At 47.5% G+C, this 20,953-nt stretch overlaps 1 protein-coding gene across 2 annotated transcripts; it reads left to right on the forward strand.

Annotated features, from left to right (window-relative positions):
- Positions 1-5,860: 5,860 nt before the first annotated feature.
- On the forward strand, positions 5,861-20,436 carry LOC134492081 (uncharacterized). 2 transcript variants are annotated; one of them, XM_063296217.1, is made up of 6 exons: positions 5,861-6,087; positions 8,341-8,419; positions 8,839-9,792; positions 14,543-14,678; positions 18,640-19,398; positions 20,033-20,436. In XM_063296217.1, the coding sequence occupies exons 3-6, from the start codon at positions 9,037-9,039 to the stop codon at positions 20,419-20,421; spliced, it is 2,040 nt and encodes a 679-aa protein (XP_063152287.1). In that variant the 5' UTR covers positions 5,861-6,087; positions 8,341-8,419; positions 8,839-9,036; the 3' UTR covers positions 20,422-20,436. The 2 variants fall into 2 exon arrangements, with proteins under 2 accessions (XP_063152287.1, XP_063152288.1); XM_063296218.1 differs by having other exon boundaries at positions 5,861-6,083.
- Positions 20,437-20,953: the final 517 nt, after the last annotated feature.

Consider the following 20,953-nt stretch of genomic DNA (forward strand, 5'->3'; position numbering starts at 1 on the left):
GAGATAGCTTTGAATGTCAAAGGACCCCACATTGTAAAGATCTTCCACATTAGAGATCAGTGTCGGGGGAGGGCGGGGATCAAAAAGTTCAAGATAGCGACTGTTGTTTTGAAGCCCAGATCCTGCAAGGTAGACTTCAGCAATTCATGGAGCGAGAATTGCCAGATGCACAAGCTGGGTTTAGAAAAGGCAGAGGAACTAGGGACCAAATTGCCAATATCCGATGGATAATGGAAAATGCCAGGGAGTTTCAGAAAAACATCTATTTCTGTTTTATTGACTATTCTAAAGCCTTTGACTGTGTGGACCATAACAAATTGTGGCAAGTTCTTAGTGGTATGGGGATACCAAGTCATCTTGTATGCCTCCTGAAGAATCTGTATAGTATAACGACCAAGTAGCAACAGTAAGAACAGACCACGGAACAACGGACTGGTTTAAGATTGGGAAAGGAGTACGGCAGGGCTGTATACTCTCACCCTACCTATTCAACTTGTATGCAGAACACATCATGCGACATGCTGGGCTTGAGGAATCCAAGGCTGGAGTTAAAATCTCTGGAAGAAACATTAACAATCTCAGATATGCAGATGATACCACTTTGATGGCTGAAAGCAAAGAGGAACTGAGGAGCCTTATGATGAAGGTGAAAGAAGAAAGTGCAAAAGCTGGCTTGCAGCTAAACCTCAAAAAACCCAAGATTATGGCAACCAGCTTGATTGATAACTGGCAAATAGAGGGAGAAAATGTAGAAGCAGTGAAAGACTTTGTATTCCTAGGTGCGAAGATTACTGCAGATGCTGACTGCAGTCAGGAAATCAGAAGACGCTTAATCCTTGGGAGAAGAGCAATGACAAATCTCGATAAAATAGTTAAGAGCAGAGACATCACACTGACAACAAAGGTCCGCATAGTTAAAGCAATGGTGTTCCCCGTAGTGACATATGGCTGCGAGAGCTGGACCATAAGGAAGGCTGAGAGAAGGAAGATCGATGTTTTTGAACTGTGGTGTTGGAGGAAAATTCTGAGAGTGCCTTGGACTGCAAGAAGATCAAACCAGTCCATCCTCCAGGAAATAAAGCCAGACTGCTCACTTGAGGGAATGATACTAAAGGCAAAACTGAAATACTTTGGCCACATAATGAGAAGACAGGACACCCTGGAGAAGATGCTGATGCTGGGGAGAGTGGAGGGCAAAAGGAAGAGGGGCAAACCAAGGGCAAGGTGGATGGACGATATTCTAGAGGTGACGGACTTGTCCCTGGGGGAGCTGGGGGTGTTGACGACCGACAGGAAGCTCTGGCGTGGGCTGGTCCATGAAGTCATGAAGAGTCAGAAGCGAATGAACGAATAAACAACAACATGGGCTGCCCCAATCTGTTACAAGTTTGCATCGCTCTGATCATGCAGTGGTGGCACCATCTTGACTTTATTGACCTCTCCACCCGCAGATGGTGGTGAACAAATACAAAGCAGAGTAAACAAAATTAACATTTAAAACAAACAGTGGAAACTTTTGGGTGCTAGCGACATCCCAGAATTAAGGCCCTCCCAAAAAGTCACCATTTTATTAGCCTTTGGAAAGCCATGTAAGTCGGGGACCCCCCTCTTTGCCATTCGGAGGGGCGAGGCTGTTCCCAAAGAGGGGAGCCCCCACAGAGAACATCCAACTGAGTCCCCCCATTACGCCTCCCGAGTAGAAGGGACTTTCACCGGACCATCCTGAATGGGTCAGCAGAATCTAGCCAAGAAATGGCCATGTTCACACAATCCACTCAGCAGAAACTAAACCAAGCATATGAGGTCTCATGCAATATGTGAACCCAGTCCAAGAATTGTAATGTGGAGTCCTTGGTGCTCTCTGAGCTTGGTTGTTGGTTTGCAGACGTTTCATTACCTGACTAAGTAACACCATCAGTGCAACGGAGGGTGGGGTTTGCTCTCTGCTTATATACAGTAGCTTGCCCTACCAGTGTTGGTGGGGGTGAGGTTTTCTCCTTGGTAGTTCCTTGATTAGGGTATTGTTTTCCGCTTGATTGTTTGTCTGTTGTTACTCCCTGCTTAACATTACCATACATCCATCTTGAGCCCACCATCCATTGAAGTGAGATGCAATGCATGAAGTAGGAAAGTTTAACTCAAGCTAAGAAGGAAACAGAAAGACCAGAACACATCTTCCCCAGCAGCCAACACCCAGATAATCCGGGATTAACACACTGATGATGTTCCCTAGTTGGGTAATGAAACATCTGCGAGCCAACAAGCAAGCTCGGAGAGCACCAAGGACTCCACAGTTCAACCCTGAGCTACAGATGTTCTCTTCTATTGGAACCAAGAATTGTTCTCACAGCACATCGGGATGGCCGGATATGAGGGAAGGCTGATACTTGGTGATTTGCGACCTTTTTAAAGTTTGCTTATTATTGTTACTATGATCAAAATGCCACTCAGTACAAAACACTCGCCTCAACTTTGCCTCTGTGGGGCAGAAAGTGTGAGGATCGTGAGGTCAGAATCCTAATAGCAAGAAATCTCACTGCAAGCCATTCAGGTTTTCAGGAAAGAATCTATTAAGATCTAGGCCCAGCCCATTCAAAGACGCAAGTGATTCAAATTCCCTGGATCCCTCCCTTTTAGATTTCCCCATTTCCCGCCTTGCATTTGAAATTGGAGATTGATAACTGCTTCGTTCACAACCTCATTCCCCGCTGCATTCTTCAGGTTTCAGTTACAGCGATAGCCAAAATAATTGCCGTGTCAGTTGGTGCGGTCTCTGTTTCCAGCAGCAATCAATCACTCCCCTCCCTCCTGTACAATTCATGGCAGAGGAGAAGAATCAGAAACATTTTATAGTCTCTGGGACAAGCCTCTGACAGAAAGATGCAAAAGCCTTGGCTATTAAGAATAACAGCTGGCTGGCAAATCCAGCCACAATGTACCAATCTAGAAGGCAATGAATGAATGTGGCCTGCTTTGGTTTGGAAAAGAGGAGAGAAAAGTAGTGGAGACTGACATTTTTGATGGTGGCTGGGCTTGTCATGAGTAAGGATGGCGAGCAGGGGGCTCCATCCAGACTGTCAAGCACATGCGTAGCACTGAGGAATTGGTCAGCCATTCAAAGAGACACAGATCGGGACCGCCTTAACCTTTGGGGTTTATATGTCTGGGTTTTTCCCACGCTTCTTCAGTTTGTTAGGATTCCTGTTATGTACTAGCAATAAACATTAGAGACCAGTTCCTTGTCTCAGCGTGTTTCCTGGCTGTTAGGACATCAATCCTAACAAACTGAAGAAGCGTGGGAAAAACCCAGCCATATAAACCCCAAAGGTTAAGGCGGTCCCGATCTGTGTCTCTTTGAATGGCTGACCAATTCCTCAGTGCTACGCATGCGCTTAACAGTCTGGATGGGAGCCCCCTGCTGGCCATCCTTACTCATGACAGGGCTTTTGCTAAGCTACTGTATGATTTGCTGAATAAGGATCACACATCAGGGCTTAATGGCGATATGTAAACCAGGCTTCAACAGCAATTTTTAACTGCACCAAACTTTTCCATCTGGTGTTGTCCAGATGGCTGGATTACAACTCCCAGAATTCCTTGTCACAAGCCATCTGGAGGATGCTAGCTTGGAAGAATCTGCTTTAAACCAAAAGAGGGGTTTTTTTTCCTTGACCACATTCTGTATTTCAAGAAGCAGCCTGTCTGCTGAGATCCTTTCATTTTTGCAGTGGCAGCAAGAAGAGGGATGGGATCTCCAGCAAAGAGGACAAGGCATCTTTATTTAGCCATTCAAAAGATTATTGGTTCAGTGCCCAGGCCAGCAATAGTCAATGGCATATTTACACAGATCATAATCTACAAATCCAGCAGATCTCCCTGGTGTCTGTTCAGACCCCATTTCAATGTATTGTGTTGCATCTTATTCTGACTTTTAGCATGAGAAGCTGCCATCTCCCATAATGCCCCCAGTAGGGTCTCACTCCAGGGCATTGTGGGAAATTTAAAGGGTGGCTCCCTGGCTTTGTTGCAAGGAGTCTTACTCTGGGACACATTGCAGCCATTAAGGAAAGCAATTAATTACATAATTAAGCAAGGTATGATGAAATAAATAATCCTGTGAGTGCCCTAGAGAAGAGGTTGGCTTGTTCCATTCTGCCCACGCGTGGAGGGCATCTCATCTAAAGAAGGCTTCAGGCTTTGGAATCATCCAAAAGAACGATCAGTTTCATTCCAGCAGAGAAAACGAATCAGTAAAAATAGAACTGGCAGGTATGTTTAGTTCACACTGCTCTTTTTTCAGCCACTGTTTATAAGAAAGAACAGCACGAAGAACAAATGGGGAAACAGGAGGCACTGAGAAGAAAGTCAGATGGGGGTTCAAATGCTCACTGTGCCTCATTCTGTAAGCCCCCCCAGCCCCCACGCCACCTACAGCAGTGTTTCTCAGCCCTGGCAACTTGAAGATGTGTGGACTTCAACTCCCAGAATTCTCCAGCCAGCATGCTGGCTGGGGAATTCTGGGAGTTGAAGTCCACACATCTTCAAGTTGCCAGGGTTGAGAAACACTGCTGTACAGGTTGCTTTGAATTTTGTATAAATACCGTGCTGGATATAGAGCAGTATAAATACCGTGCTGGATATTTTCCCTTCTGGTGTTACTGATTTTGTAATATTTATTTTCTGGGCACCCCTCCACGGGTTTTGTGACAATGGAAAGACAGGATAGAAAGAGGCTTAAATAAGAGCAAACCAAACAAAGTATTTTAATTTTGGTACCTGGCTGAAATGCTTAGCTGGACATATTCACTTCTTTTTTAAAATGCTGATATTGGGGGCCACTCCAGATCCAAACAGTTGTGAAAAAGCATTTGTGAAGCATTTTGACTGTGTCGTACAACCATCCCCATCATGCCAGCTCAGCAGAACCAAACCTTTCCAAAGCTGGCGGGAAAGGTTCAGAACGCAAATCGGTGGTGGTGGGATTTGCTTGCTGGGGATGATGGGAGTCGCAGTGCAGTAGTCCATTTGGAGGGGACTCCATTGGGGAAGGCCTCCTCTAAGTACAATAATGTAAAGCATTCCTCTGGACAGGAAGAAATCCCAAAGGTGTAGCTTTCTCCCTCGGTGTGTTGCTATGAAAAAAATCTTCTGCTGTCACGCGTGGACAGGAAGTGTGTGTGTGTGTGTGTGTGTGTGTGTGTGTGTGTAGATATATATATATATAGTGCGCGCGCGCGCGTGTGTGTTTTTAACACTGCCCCCACACCTCCTTCGGCTTTGCCATCCTGGAAGCCGGGAGGCGCGTCTCTCCGCGCTTACGGTTCCCAACTGCCACCTGGTTCTTTGTTCTCAGAACCTTGGAAGCAGGTAACCGGGACCTCGGTCGCCACATCTGACCTTATTTTGTTCGTGTGCATGCGACCTCACGCTCATTCTCCCCTTTCGCGTAGGTTGACCCTTTCTCTCTCTCTCTCCAACAGCAGCGCTGCAAAAGCTCGCTAGGTTGACTTTGTTTTTCAATGAAAGCTTTGTCTGGCTGGGAAACCCCTCCTTAAACCTTCCTCCTTCCGCCTACCAGACTTCTCTCGCTCGCTCTCTTTTTAAATAAACATTTCTGTCCTGCCCACTGCCAGTTAACCCTCTCCTGCGCCCCTTTCTCCCCCTGCCCGGCTCCTTTTTTCAAGCTGGGAGGTGGGAAGCCCTTGAAAACCCCCGCGCCAAACACGCTCCGCGGGCGGCGCTTTTACGCACCGGCTCCGGTCAAACTGCCCGGGTTCGGCTCGGGGGCGCCGCTCGGAGGGATCAGGCGGCTTCGGCGATCGTTTCCTTTTTAAGAAGCCGGAGCCGATCCTTTCCTCCCGAGGAGGTGCCGGACGGGTTAAACCGATAGAGGGCCGCGTTTCCCAGAGAGGACGAGAAACTTGAGCTTCAAGAGGCTTTGAGGAGCCAAGGCCCCTTTCCCGATGGGAGGGGAGCGAGCCGTCGCCAGCCCAGACTGGAGGAGAGTTGTTTTATTTTTTGCTTTCTTGCCCTTTTTGGGGGGGGTGGATCGAGAAAGGAAGAAATGTGCCGGCGGACGCACGGTGGGTAAGCGACCGAAGAGCGGAGGGGGGACGGGGGGGGCTGCCACAGAGGGGAACTTCCCCCGCTCGCTTGCAAATAAAAGTAGCAGGGGAGGGAGAAGCGGACCGGGAGTAAACTAAACGGGGCTGCTCCCCCCGCCCGGGGCTCCGTTCGCGGGGGCTGGGGAGGTTTTGTGCGGCTGCTCCCAGCACAGCATGGCCTCACCCCCTCCCCGCCAGGACAATGGCTGAGCCAAGGACGAGGCAGGCAGCCTTCCCCATCCATCCCCCCCCGCCGCTGCCGCTGCTTTCCTATTTTCTCTCCCTCTCTTTCTTGTTTCCATGTCCCCCCCCCGCCCGGCTCTCCTGTTCTTCGGAAGGGCGGGAGAGCGCGGTGCAATGGATCGCGCCTGGACCTTTTGTGCGTTAGGGATCAACTACTACTGTAAGGAGCACCTGGATTCTGGAGGGAATTGGATCCGGAACGGAGTTGCGTTGCGCCGCTCGCTCCGACTTTCTGTCTGGGGGGCGGGGGGAAGAGGCGCGCGAGACCCGCGCCGAGCTTTTGATTTCCTCGCTCATTTTGGAGCCCGGAGTCCGCCGGACAAAACACATGGAAACGAAACAAAACAAACGGAAAAAGGGAAGCCCGGAGGCGGAGTGAGTTTGGAGGCACCGGACGAACCCGGTTTTCTTTGGGGCGGGGCGGGTTCAGAAAGCCCTCGCTGGCAGGAGCGACTTTATTTTTCGTTCAAGCTCAGAGATCCACCGAGCGGAGCTGGGCAGCGGACACGCACTTGGGAATGGGGTGAAATCCGAGTCCGCCCCAGAGAGCTGCTTTACAGTGATGCTCGTTGTAGTGATGTCGGAATCCTTATGTCCATGATTAAGGTTCTTAGCTTTGAGCGACATAATTTTCAGAGGGAGAAAGTAATTTTATTGCTGCTCTGGGCAACCCCTTGGAAATCCCCCGGATCTACTGATGGACCGATTTTCCCCTTGGCCTCCACAAAGGGCTTTCTCAGCCAGCTACATCTCTGGTGCAGAATTCTCACTGGTGGGTTAATCTAACCAAAGCCTGGGTATGTCTGTTCAGAGGTAAAGCCAAATCCCGGAGTAACTAGGTGTTTTTGCCCCTAAGGAGAACTAGCGGCCAGTTGTTCCATGCTGCCATTGCCAACCTGGCGCCCCCCAGCTGTGATGTGATATGGAAGTTGAAATCTGGCATTTCAAAAGGGCCCAGGTTGCACAAAGGGGTATAAATAGTAAGGATGGGCAAATCAGTTTGGAAGCTGCTCAGAATCTAGCACAGTGTTTCTCAAGTCCACACATCTTAAAGTAGCCAGGGTTGAGAAACACTGATCTAATTTTTCCAGTAATTTACTGTGCTATTCCTGTTGCATGTGGCTCTAAGTGGCTTACTCTCCAGGTACAGTAATTAAAAAATAACAAAATGGACCACCTACTTTCTAACAGCACCAAGAGGGCAGAACAACGATCTGCCACCCCCTCACTGCACAAGAGATCAAAATTTAATCTAATCTGGATTCAGAAGCCCTCTGAAAGCAGCCAGATCTTCATGATCTGTTTTGGCTTGTTTTCTTATAATTTGCATTTTATTGAAGCAAAAAACAATCCAAGTCAAAATCAAAGCTCTCAGGTGTTTTCCTGAATGCTGCTTTGAACAGCTCACCTGTTAGATGCCTTTTTCCAATAATGGGCCTTTCCGTTATTAATTGTTCAGGCGTAATATGCTCGTTTTTATCTCTGGTGCTATCCCCTAATACACAAGTATGTGGTGTGTTGAACACACAAGTGTGATGCGTGCTGGGGATGTGAGGGGTGGTGATGGAAGTATTTTGCAGACACTGAGGGTGTCCATTTCTACTCTTGTTTTGGCGTGGTGGCACGGGAAATTATTATTGCTACCACCTTTATTTATTTATTTGCATCATTCATAGTCCGTCTCAAGGACCCTGGGGGATGTCCTTGAGCAAAGTGGATCTCAAAAGCAGTACTGTACAGGACAACACCACCATAAGGTGACAATAAAAGATGGATGTCCCCACAGTGTCCTAAAGCCTGAAATCCTGCTGAATCAGGTGCTTTTGGACTGGTTGGGCTACACATAGGATGGGCGATGTGTTTGAATTGCAGGTGCTCCATCTGTGCCCTACTATGCGCATTTTGGGCTTTGCACCCTTTTCCCTACTATATGGTCTTATGCGCGTGCAGGGCTTTCTTCTAATCTGTACATTTTTGTATGCACCTTTTCCAGCTGTGAACTGCATAAGAATGACCGGAAAACTTCTGATTTCGGTATAAGAGTGTGCGTGTGTGCAGGACGTGTGAACTGGGTAAGTTCCCATCACAGATAGGCTGAACTGCAAGGGTTGATGCTCTCGCTTGACAGCTTTCAGCAGCTTCCTGCGTGTCAGTTACAAGAACCTGAGAAGAGCCCTGCTGGATGAAACCACAAGCTGGACAAGTTCAGTGCTGGGTGTCATCCAGTGGATGGGTTCACATAACCTACTGCCCTTGGTTACCAATTAACTAAGGTTAAAAATAAGATTAGCCTGTCCTGCAAATGCAGCTGTTAGGTATTTCGCTGTTGTGCTGATAAGCACATTCCTCTGGAAAATTTAAGGGGGAATGAGTTGTAACTCATTGGTAGAAGCCATGCTTGGCAGAGAGAATGTCCCAGGTTTGACCCCACCAGGGTCAAATCAAGGAGGAATTCTTAGTCCCCTATTCTCTTTTTGTTCCCACTCTTCAGGTAGAAGGCCTGTCCTCCGACCCCTGACCCCATTCATTTGGAGATTCAGGGTGACCTTTTGAAACAAAGGCACCCCCTCTTCTGTTCCTCAGCCTCATTTCCAGGAAGAACAGACCAGTTGCCAAGTTGAGGCACTTCGTTCCCCAAACCTCTTGCGTCGGCACAGAGGGAGACGGCCATTCACGAGCATCTTCCACAATGTCGGCAAAACGGGGATCGGCTCCGAGCCTTCAGTTCCAAGGCCCATTGGAGCAGGGAGCTCGTCGGGGAGCGAAAACAGAAGAGGAGGAACCCAAAACGCCAGACTCGGAGGAGGGGTGGAGGGGCAAAGCAGAGGCCTCTCGCCGCCCTCGAGAAAAAAACGAGAGGCTGCCCAAGGCGAGAACAGCCCAGCAGAAAGACCACCACAATGCCACTCGTTCCCCTCGCTCGGGGTGGAAGAACCTGCTGCGCCCCACGGAGTTAGAAGACCGGCGGGGGGTCTCGCCTTCTGCCGAGGGACCGGCAGTCACCCGCCAGTGGCCCAGGGGCGGCCGGGCCAGCCGGCACCCTCCAGTCCTCAGTGAAGAAAGCCCCGAGGCCCAAAGCATCTTGGACTCGGGCGAGATTGAAGAATCGGGGATGGTCAAGGTGAAGGAGGAGGTCCTGGGAGACGACTTGGCCAGCATGGAGATGAAGCGCCAGCGTTTCCGCCAGTTCCGGTACCAGGAGGCCGAGGGTCCCCGCGAGGTCTGCAGCCAGCTCTGGTACCTCTGCCACCGGTGGCTGAAGCCCGAGAGACACACCAAGGAGCAGATCCTGGAGCTGCTGATCCTGGAGCAGTTCCTGGCCATCCTGCCCCCGGAGATCCAGAGCTGGGTCCGGGAACATGAACCCGAGACCTGTTCTCAGGCGGCATCCCTGGCTGAGGACTTTCTGCAGATGCAGCGCGAAGCTGAAAGGAAAGAACAGCAAGTATGAATGCGCTTTCAGGAGGAGGGTTTGGGGAGGGTAAGGAGGACTTTGTAGAGCAAGGTCCTTGGTCAAGTCCTTCTGGATCCCCCTATTAAATCCGGGTCACGGCTCCCAAAAAGGCTCCTGAAAAGCCCAGTTGGCACCAGTCCTGTTCCACTTCTGCTCCCGAGCCATTGGAATTTAGAGACAAATTATTCTCAACCTGCAGATTCCACATTTTTAAAAAAATTTTAAAAAATCAAAAGTTTTAAAAGTTTAAAATTTTTAAACTGTGGGAGCCTGTGTTTCGTCTTGGTGATGGAACGGCGATGGGAAAACTCCTGGAAAAAAATGTCTTTCTTTCCCCAGTTTCTTCCCCCAAATCTTTTTTTAGAGACAGCATTTTGGAAACGTTGAAACTTGGAGAAACCAAAAATAAATTTTAAAAAGCCAGAAAAGGACTAAAGGAAGTGAGGAGAACATAGCTTTCCTCACCCCTTATTTTTGTCAGGGTTTTCTTGGAGTCTGGAATAATGGACAGGATCACAGAGGTTGAGTAATCCTTTTTTAATTGAAAGCCTTCAAGGGCATCTTTGGAGTAGAATATTCCGTATATTTAAGGGTTTGGCTTTGTTTATCCTAAATGCATTTAGTGATTCAGACTCCCCAGTATTACAAGCGACACCTCTCTGTCCCCTTTTACCCCTTCCAGCAATATTCTATTTTGGGTTGGTTTGTTACAATTCACATATCCCCTGGTCCCCAAGGCTCTGGGTGGCTAACATAAAAAAGTGATAAAACCATTGATATAAAAAGTGACAAGAAAGGATTGAAAAATACACTTCTGGGTTAAAAATGCCCAATGCTGCAGGATCTTAAGCTCCAAATGCTCTTCTCTAAGCTGAGCCATCATGGCTTTATGGAGTAATAGGAGGATAGGGGCCCCACAGATGTTGGGGAGCCACATATTTCACAGAGGTAGGGCCACCACTGGCAAGGCCTGCTTTTGGCCTGCTCCCCCTGTCCCCTGAGGCGGGGGAACTCTGATTGTCCCCTTGCAGGAGATCAAACAGGCCAAGTCAATTCCTACTGGAGGAGATGGTCCCGTAGGTAGTCCTAAGCCAGATGGGACTTGGGAGGTCCATAACCACGTCTTGCAACGTCCCTGAAACCAACTGGGGGGAAATGCAGCAACTGCAGGATAAGCGCAGTGCTGTTAAAGTGACCTTCAGGCCCTAGTTTAGAGGTTAAGTTTAAGTTAGGTTTCTGAGCAGGGTAGGCCTCAAGTCGAGAATGTTGCAGAAATCCATCTTAGAAGGAGGGGTGTAAGGGACTGTTGCTAAAGCCACATTTCATGAACAGGCATGAATCTTTAGACTACAGTTCCCATAGCTCCTTGCTACCCTACTGGCTGTGGCTAATGGGAGTCAGAGACCAGAACAATGGGAGGACATCTCCCTTGGTGCCCACTATGCTGATTTTACATTAGGAAAAAGAAGAAGAAGAATTAAAAATGGGAAGCTGGCGCATGGCAAAGCAAAACTCCAATTTCCAGCATTCTCTTTATTTCCAAGAATAATTCTAGGCCCCAAATGCCTATCCTAAGCTTCCTTAAAAAAACAAAAATGAAAGTCATGGGTGGACAGAACACAGAGAACAGAACAGCTAGAGGGAATGTCAAGTTGTATGTTGGTATACTGGTAACTTTTCCCCAGCAGCCATTTTGTGAGAGTACTCACGAGTTTCAAAAAGTGCCCTTTGGGCAAAAGGAAAGTTAGAGACCTGTGATCTTTCTTCCCCGACCTAGAGCCCTCCAGATGTGTTGGGATGAGAAATTCCATACAGGTAATCCTCGCTTAACGACCACAATTGGGACTGGAATTTTGGTTGCTAAGTGAAACGGTCATAGAAGACTCTTGATAAGATTTCTTCATTCTCACAGTCTACTGGAAAATTCAGGACAAAACTTAGCTACAAAACAATCAATTCCTTATGTTTTCCCAACTGTTTCCTTTTTTAAGTCTAGCTCCTCCCTGAAATTAAATGCAGCAATCTGATGGTTGCATGTAGTCAATGCATAAGTTGAGTTCTGTGTTAGCACATGTAATATGTACTGATTTAAATGAGGTGCCAATTTCACAGCCTCTCATCTGTGCAATTTTATTGTGCTTCTGCTAAATCAAAGGGAAGGGAAAAAAGCTTAACCAGTTGTTGAACTCTAGAATTTCTTCCAGTCCTCCCAAGTTTTTTTTAAAACATTGTCCTTTTTCTTTAGAAATTTCTAATTTTTGAGAACGTGAAGCATGGATATTTTTAAAACGTTTTCAGTTGAAAGATGTCAGTTTCTAGGTACTAAATATAGAGCTTCACAGCCCCATTCCACATCCACTCATCACTGCAGACCATAATATAATCCAACATATCTCCTCATTTTGTTGATGATGGTCAGGAAGAAGCCACCAGAAGCACCAAGCTTTGTTGTTAAGTCCCAGTATTTCAAAATAAATGTTTTAAAACGTGGGTTCAAGATAGAATTAGCCATTGGCCCATCTGACTCCTCCTCCCCTGACCTTCACATGTTTGAACCCCAGTTCCCAGAATTCTCAGCAAGGGACATGCTGCGTAAGGAATTCTGGGAGTTGAGCTTGATGCAAGGATTGAGAAAGGCCTTGTTCTGAATTTTGACCAAGGTCTTTTTCGGTTCCTATTACTGTATTCGTGATAATGAGGATTGAGCTCAAAACCATCCAGAGGTTATTTTGATTTTGAGCTTTTGTCCCACTGCTCGTTGCTAACACAGGGTGTATCTAGGATGCTTTAATCTGGAGTCCTGGCTGGAGTAGGAGGTCAGACTAGTTGGCCTCAAAGGTTACTTCTGACTCTGGTACTCTGTGTGGCAACACAGACATGATGTGGGAGATTGTGAGGAGGCTGAGAAAGAAATGAGAGGAATGCCAGACATTAACAGTCCATAGATGGGATAGGAGGTTGTCGTAGCTGATCTCATTAATGCCGCCTCAGTCCATCTTGCAGAAGTCTCGGGAATGAGAGGTTCAAAATATTCAGAGGCTCCCCCTTAGACTAACAAAAGACTATTTATTTATTTAGAACATTTGTTGGTTTAATTAGAACATTTATATAGCTGCCCCACTCAAACCGTGTAACTCTGGGCAGCACACAAAACTATTTAGAAAAATGCAAAAGAAAAACAAGGCACGTCAATAAAGCAAACTAAAGCAATGAAGTGGTGATCAGGACTAAGATGCATCTCCTCTCGCCAACTGGGAACTGAACTCATCCTGATCCAGCCACCCAGGGGTAAGAACCAGGTCCTAATGGTCTAAAGCCTGGCAGGTTCTAAGTGCAGTTTCCAAGATTCTGTATGTTACCCCCAGTCTTTGCATTAAAACCCCTAACTGAAGTTTGTTTAATTTTTGTGTCCTTGACTGTGCCCTGCCATGGGGGTATTGCACCTTCCGACCCAACTAGTTGGAAAGCTGGGATGTTCTTGTTCAGGCAGCGAGCCTGTGACATGCGTCATGCCGGTAGATTCTTATGTTCCCTGACCTTTGTCCTTGTTAGCCAAGGCTAGTGGGAAGTAGTGTCCAACATCTGATGGACCACGCTGTGCCCAGAGAATATAAAGCAGAGATGCACAGCTTTTTCCCGGGGAGGTCCGTTCGTCCATCCATCCAATTTAGAGGCTGCCCAACTCCCAAAAATTCTGGGTTGCTTACAATGAAAAAAGATAAATACCCCCCCCGCCCAAAATCATGAGTGACAGGACAAACTTAAGAACAATGCCACCCCCCCCCCCCGAATCCAACGGGCACCCTGCCCCAAAGCCTGGGAGAATACCCAGAAGTGGGAGTGACAAGGATTTGTGCATGGGGGGATCTCATTCCAGAGGGCAGACACTGTGACAGAGAAGGCAAGCTTCCTGGATCCCACCAGATGACACTGCTTAATTGATAGGATTCAAAGACCAAAGCAAAATTCAGTTTGATTTCATTTGGCTTAGGTTTCAACTGAGTTACTATTAAGTGCAGGTAGTCCTCATTTAGTGACAACAATTGGGACTGGCAATTGAGTCGTTAAGCAAAGGGGTTGCTAAGTGAAACCGCAACTGTGCTTATGATCTTATTTTGGCTTTTCTTTGCTTTACAAACCTGTGAAGGTTGTAAATGTGAGGATTGGTGGCAAAGTGACTTTTCCATCACTGTTGTAACTGAATGGTCGCTAAATGAGGACTACCTGAATATTTAACATACAGGTAGTCCTCACTTAACAACCAAAATTGAGACTGGCAACACTGTTGCTAAGTGACGCGTTTGTTAAGTGAAACTTCACGTGACGCTGAAGTCATTAAGTGAATCACGTTAAGTGAAACATCACGTGACCGTGACTTGTGGTTTTACTGCCAGATTCTCCATTGACTTTGCTTGTTGGAAGCTGGCTGTGAAGCTTGCAAATGGCGATCACATGACTGTGGGAATGCTGTGACAGTCATAAGTTCAAGGACTGGTTGTAAAGTTACTTTTTCAGCACCGTTGCAACTTTGAACAGTCACTAAACAGGGCCATCGTTAACCAAGGACTACCTGTAATTCCTCTCCATTCGTGTTGCTGATTTCCCCAGTCTGTCACTTGCTGTCAATCTTTGAGGCTTCCGAGCCTATCGCTCTTCTGGAGTGACACTCACCCTTTGCTTTATCGCCTTGACTCTTAAAGGTCCAGATCTTGCTCTGAAACAGGATCTTTGCTGTTCTCAGGTGCTCGGGCTGTTTGAGATGGATAACGCGGATTCTCCAGAGGCCGAGGCGGAGCAGCCTCCGTCGGTCGCTGTGCCAGAGCCCCTCTTCAGAGAAGCCAAGCGGGAGGCCGACGAAGAGGAACGCAGCAATTTAGGTAAGAACCCAATTTATGGTGCTTGTGTTTATTTTGGGGGTGTTTTTTGGTTCTTGGGGCAAATCACAACTGTAGCTCCCTTTTGGCCCTTTGAACGTTCAGGGGGCCAGAAATCCTGCATGTCCCTTTAATAAATGAAAAGGGTTCTTGTGATAGGTTCCCAAATTGTCCCTTCATGCATATGGTCAACTCAATGGACAGTTTGAGAATCTATCACAAAGACTCTTAATTCTTGATTAGTTTTACATCCCGGCATTAAAAGCACTCTGTCCTCCCCTCTTTTCCTCAAACAACAATCCCGGGAGGTAGGTTGAGCCAGAAGAGAATGACTGTCCCAAAATCACCCAATGGCTGAGGGCCACCCTGAACCCCAGTCTCCCCAATCTTAGTGTGACATCTCAACCGCTACACCACATAGTTTTTTCCTGGAGTTAATATTTTTTCAAACTCTCCTCTTATTTTTCAGCCTCCTCCAATGTATTGTCGTCTAGAAACAGGTTGTTACAATATGCGGCTAACCAATGCGGACAGAACAGTGATAACCTGTGTGAAATTATTTTTTTCCCTCGGTCCCTGGTGGAATTAATCCAAAACTTTTGTTGCGTATGTGAAATCATCTATTTATTTCTTTGGCTCTGTTTTAAAATGCTGTCCGTGTAAGATTGTAATGGGCTTCTTGGAACCTGGGAAAAAGTTTTTGTAAAGAGTTTTACAAAATATTACAAGCGTAGAGCATATTTTTCCTTTATCAGGAAAACAGGTAGCCACCTCCCCACTGCATCAGAGGGTGATTAGCAAGAAGATGAAGAAATCTCGCTTTGTACGAACTTAAGAGATAAATTGAGTGCTAAAGTAAATGTGTCCAGTTGCCAAGATTTCCATAAACTAATTCAATACAGGTAGTCCTTGACTTACAACCACAATTGGGATTGGAACTTCTGTTGCTAAGCAAGGCAGTTGTTAAGTGAGTCATGCCCAATTTTACGACATGTTTTGCTGTGGTCGTTAAGTGAATCCAGCTTCCCCCATTGACTTTGCTTGTCGGAAGCCGGCTGGGAAGGTTGCAAATGGCAACCATGTGACCCCAGAACACTGCAAGCATGGTAAGTGCAAGGACTGGTTGTAAGTCACTTTGTCCAGTGCCGTTGTTAACTTTGAATGGTTGCTAATCCAATGGTTGTAAGTTGAGGACTACCCATGCATCTGGTTCAAGAAGATTCTGTGAGAATCTTGCTTTATGGTCTTACTGAGTGCAGACTACTTTTTCATTAAAAAAAAATAGTATAATGTGAAGGGAGGAACAATATGAAAGCTTCTTAAGAATGTCAGATTCTCAATTATTGCCAAGTTGTACCCTGGAGAAGCTGTACGAGGGCAGCTGATATGGATATAGTAGACTCCTTCCTTTAAATAATTTTTGGGAAAGGCGCGCTCGAGCAGAGATGTGATTTGCTAGGCTGAATCTAGGATGGGCTGCTGTGAGCCACGTGCGAACCCCCAGGCCACTCACGATTCCCTTGCTGTAACTTGAGGGCAGGCGTCCGAATTGCAAGCTTGGAATATTCTCTGGTAGGACTGATGCTCTTAAAAACTAAATTTTAAAGCCTTCACAAGAGCAAGGTGCGTGGGAAAAGGTCAAACATTTCAGCCTTGCCCCTTCAGGAAGACATTGTAACCTTGGCATCTTGGCAGGAAAAGTAATTGTGGTTTTTCACATCATCTTTCCATCCTCCCGTGGCCTCTCCAGGGGAAGCTGTTCTGGGAGATCCCCTTTTTTGGCCCAAGACCTGCATATCAGGGGAACTGGAATCGACAGTCTGGCTCGAACAGACCAGAGTGGGGTCACCTGTGACACTCGGGGTGTGAGTGTTTATGCCGAATGTGGCCCTTGAGCTGATGAAATATGCCCCCCCCCGCCAAAATCACAGTCACTTGATGGATTCAGAATCTTGATATAGTCCGAACCTTGGAAACGCCCAGGTGCATCCATGGGGGATGGGGCAGAAAAGTCAAGATGGCTACTGACCATGCAGTCAAACTCTGCCCCTGTTTTACATTTGTTATACATTAAAAGGGGACATGATTTTCATTTCATGTTCAAAGCCACCATCTTGACTCCCCTGGCAGCCTGCTAGATAGAGGGTGGGGGAGACGGAGAGTAAAGAAAAAAATGTGCCCAGGAGTGTCTTGCCAACAGGCAGCACACCTTTTATAGATTAGATCAGGGGTTGGCAACCTTCTTCTGTCTTGGGACCGGAGGCCATTCTGACATCATTTCCATGGATTTGTTGCTCTGCCCACGCTGAGGCAGCTGGTGAAGCCATTGCCAAAATGTCTGCCAAGCAGGTAGGAAGTCCTCTCTTGAGGGCTGGGTGAATATATTTCGTTTTGGGACCGCAGGCTAGATGATTTGGGGTGGCAGGCCACATCTGGCCCATGGGCCGCAGGTTGCCAACCCCTGGATTAGACTGTGGTGCTTGACATAACTAAGATTCTTCTCACCTCAAGTTGCTGGATAGTGTAGAGGGCAGACAGATTGTGACTCCAGATCCAGAGCCTTCTGAACTATGGTGTCTTTGCCTGTGGTTGAAGGTGATTGGATAACCAACCCTGGTTTAATGGTGGCTTCTTCAGGAGTTTTTTGTTTTAATCCATTCAATCGTCTCTGCTTCTTGGAGAGTGCCTGGACAAATCCCTGCAGTTTTCTTGGCAAAGTTTTTTGGAAGTGGTTCGCCATTGTCTCCTTCCTAGGGCTGCGAGAAAGTGATTGGCCCAAGGTCACCCAGCTGGCTTTGTCCCCAAGGCAGGACTAGAACTCAGGGTCGCCCGGTTTCTAGCCCATTGCCTTAACCACTACACCGAACTGCCTCTGTCTTCAAGAGTACTTACCTTCTAAAACAGCGGTTCTTAAACTGGGGATAATTTGGGCATATCCTAGGGGCAATGGAGCAATACAGATGCAGCATATTGTCCCTTAATTCTCCCTTTAAATATGAGTGTGTGTTAGCTAATAGCTGTAGTATTATTTTCCTTCAATTTTTTTTCTTTCTTGATTGTATAGTTTTAGTAAATAACATTACTACTTTATTATTGTTTATTTTTGATGTTATGTAAATATAGAGAACTCTTGCACCAAAGTCAAATTCCTTGTATGTCTAATCATACTTGGCCAATAAAGTATTCTATTCTATATTCCATTCTATATTCTATATTCCATTCTATATTCTATATTCTATATTCTATATTCTATATTCTATATTCTATTCTATTCTATTCTATTCTATTCTATATTCTATTCTATTCTATTCTATATTCTATTCTCTATTCTATTCTCTATTCTATTCTCTATTCTCTATTCTCTATATTCTATATTCTATTCTTAAACTTGCTTGTGAGTCAAGGATCCAGTTTGGGACTGCTGCTGCTGAGATGCTTACGTAAAACAACAGAGTATGGGTTTTTCGGGGGGGGGGGCGGTAATGACATTATTTGAGATGGGAAAAGGAGTAAAATTGGGACAGACAATTTAAGAACCCACAAGCCAAACTAGTTAGACCAGGGTGTGTGTGATCATTCCAGGAACCAGACACAATGAAATGCAAACCAAATTTTGAAATGGCTCTAATGTTGTGCAATTTCAGCCATTTTTTAAAAAGATGTATTTGGGGTGCGGGAGGATGGAGTTCTAAGGATGCCGTGCTGCTGACCGCCAATTTAGGGAAGGAGAGATTATATCATTGGGAATAATAAAGGTTGGTAGGAAAACATTAAAGCAGCTTTAGACCATGGATAACATACATTGCTCTCAGTGACCTTAGGTGGATGGAGCATTTCTACACACACGTGAATATATAAAGCCCCAGAGTCTATAAAACCCAGCTGCATAGAAATCCAAGAAAATAAACCGACGATTTCTGGTGCAGTCAGGATCTTTCCCTTCTCCTCCTCCTTGGCCCTGCAGGAGCCCTCAGGCAGGTGGAGCCCCGGAGGGGGGCCCCTCTCCCCCTCTATCCAGAAGAGGGCAGCTCGGACGATGAGGGCCTACTGGACCTCGTCTACGCAGCCAACCTCGAGATCCACAGCCGGCGGCCCCCCCGGCGAACCCGCCTCATCCGAATGCGCACCCATGAGCTCCAAGTGTCCGACGAGGAGTGTCTGACCCGCTTCCGGCTGGACCGCCAGGCCATCCAGGATTTGTGCACTCTCCTGGCCCCGTACCTGGACGGGGCCTCTGCGAGTCGCCGGCACATCCCGACGTTACAAAAGGTCCTGATAGCCCTGCAGGTCCTCGGCACCGGCTCCTTCCAGCGGATGACGGGAGACAACCTGCGGGTGTCCCAGTCCTCTGTCAGCCGCTGCTTGGATGCGTTCCTGGAAGCCATGCTGCGCCACGTGCACGAGCACATCACCTTTCCGACCACCGACTCGGAACTCCGCCGGACCAGGGAGGCCTTCTTCGACATCGCAGGGTTCCCCAATGTCATTGGGATTGTGGACTGCACCCATGTGCCTATCATCGCCCCGGCAGACATGCCGGCGCTGTACCGAAATTGCCACAACTTCCACAGCCTCAATGTGCAGGCCACCTGCGACGCGTCGGGTTGCTTCACCCACGTCCTGGCCAAGTTCCCCGGGAGTGTCCATGACGCACGGATCTTCCAGCTCTCCCAGCTGCAGAGGCTGCTGGAGTCGTGGCCTGAAGGGAAGGGGTGGCTTTTGGGTAAGCGCATCCTGTGGGTTTTGAAGCGGGGGAGGCTGGGCCGTGGGAAGGGGGGACCCTGTGGAGTACCCTTCTGGGCTGTAATGGTATGTGGGAGAGACCTTGGGAGACGACCCCGAAACGCAGCCAAGGGAACAGTCCGATAAGAGGCAGCACAGCCCTCAGCTGGATAGTGGGAGGGGCAAGAGGCTCAGAAGGGACCCTCCCTAGTTTCTCAGGCTGTATAGGGGGGCGGTGGGAGGATTGTACTTTCAGACTTGCAAGATTCTGGCAACGTAGCTTTACAATAAAGTAGAATTAGCTCATCTGGTTGTGTTTCCTAGGCTGACAATACAAGGCTGGTTGTTTCTTTAGAATAGTGTTTCTCAAACTTGGGGACTTTAAGATGTGTGGACTTCAATTCCCAGAATTCCCCAGCCAGCATTGCTGAACTCTCAATTTCCTCTGTTCCTCCAATATATTCTAAGAACATGGTGCAATCGGGGGGCAGGGGGGTGGATTGTACTTTCAGACTTGCAAAATTCTGTTAATGAAGCCTTACAATAAAATAGAATTAGCGCACCTGGTCGTGTTTCCTGTCTGGTCTACCTAGCACGGCTGAGATGTGCTGACATTTGCCTCCTGTCTTCCACAGGTGACTCTGGGTATCCTTTGCGCCCTTTCCTCATGACCCCGCACCCCGACGATGGCCCTGAGGCTGTGGCACGCTACAATACTACCCACAAGACGACGCGGATGGTGGTAGAGACGGCCTTTGGCCAGCTCAAGATGAGGTTCCGCTGCCTTCACTCCACGGGGGGACGCTTGATGCTCCGCCCAGAGAAGGTGGCTAAAGTCTTTGTGGTCTGCGCCATGCTTCACAACATGGCCTTGAGACGCCAGCTGCCTATCATCAATGGAGGACAAGGGGTAGACACTGAGGTCCCTGTGCCTCCCTATCTGGAGACCGACAGCATGGTCGAGCAGGACCCTCAAGGAGTGGAAGTCCGGGATCAGATCATTAGCACTTATTTCTCACAATAAATGCAGCTTTCCGTAGATGGTGTGCAGTTGGCTGGTGTGTTCCTCTTCCCTAGGGAACGTAGTGAGTCTGTGGGAGGAGACATGGGGTGGTGTAGTCGCTCAATTGCCTCTCCTGCCGTGGAATCTCCTAAGGGGTGCTGCATTTCCTTAATACAGTTTTCTAGGAGCAGGTTAAGCTGGAGTTGATCTGACAAACTGGGGATTTCAGGCCTGGAGATTGGTGTCTCCTGTTTTGTAGTACGGAATATGGGTGCAGAGAATTGGTATGGTGCTCTTTCAGATCTCATTGCACAATGTTCTTAGAATATATTGGAGGAAAAGGGGAGATTGAGAGTTCAACAAAATCTAATTTACATATAATCATGGAATGGAGGGGTTGGAAGAGATCTTGAAGATCATCTAGTCCAGTGTGTCTCAAATTTGGGGACTTTCTTTAAGATGTGTGGACTTCAATTCCCAGAATTCCCTAGCCAGCGCATGCTGGCTGGGGAATTCTGGGAGTTGAAGTCCACACATCTTAAAGTCCCCAATT

The sequence above is a fragment of the Candoia aspera genome, chromosome 2 (genome assembly GCF_035149785.1).
Source record: "Candoia aspera isolate rCanAsp1 chromosome 2, rCanAsp1.hap2, whole genome shotgun sequence".
Classification (NCBI taxonomy): Eukaryota; Metazoa; Chordata; class Lepidosauria; order Squamata; family Boidae; genus Candoia; species Candoia aspera.

What these genes read in the sequence shown, in the direction of transcription:
- LOC134492081 (XM_063296217.1), top strand. Translation starts at nt 9,037, where the DNA reads ATGTCGGCAAAACGGGGATCGGCTCCGAGCCTTCAGTTCCAAGGCCCA. An exon ending in CTGAAAGGAAAGAACAGCAA is followed by an intron (nt 9,793 to 14,542) that starts GTATGAATGCGC and finishes TGCTGTTCTCAG; the next exon opens with GTGCTCGGGCTGTTTGAGAT. An exon ending in AGAGGAACGCAGCAATTTAG is followed by an intron (nt 14,679 to 18,639) that starts GTAAGAACCCAA and finishes TTGGCCCTGCAG; the next exon opens with GAGCCCTCAGGCAGGTGGAG.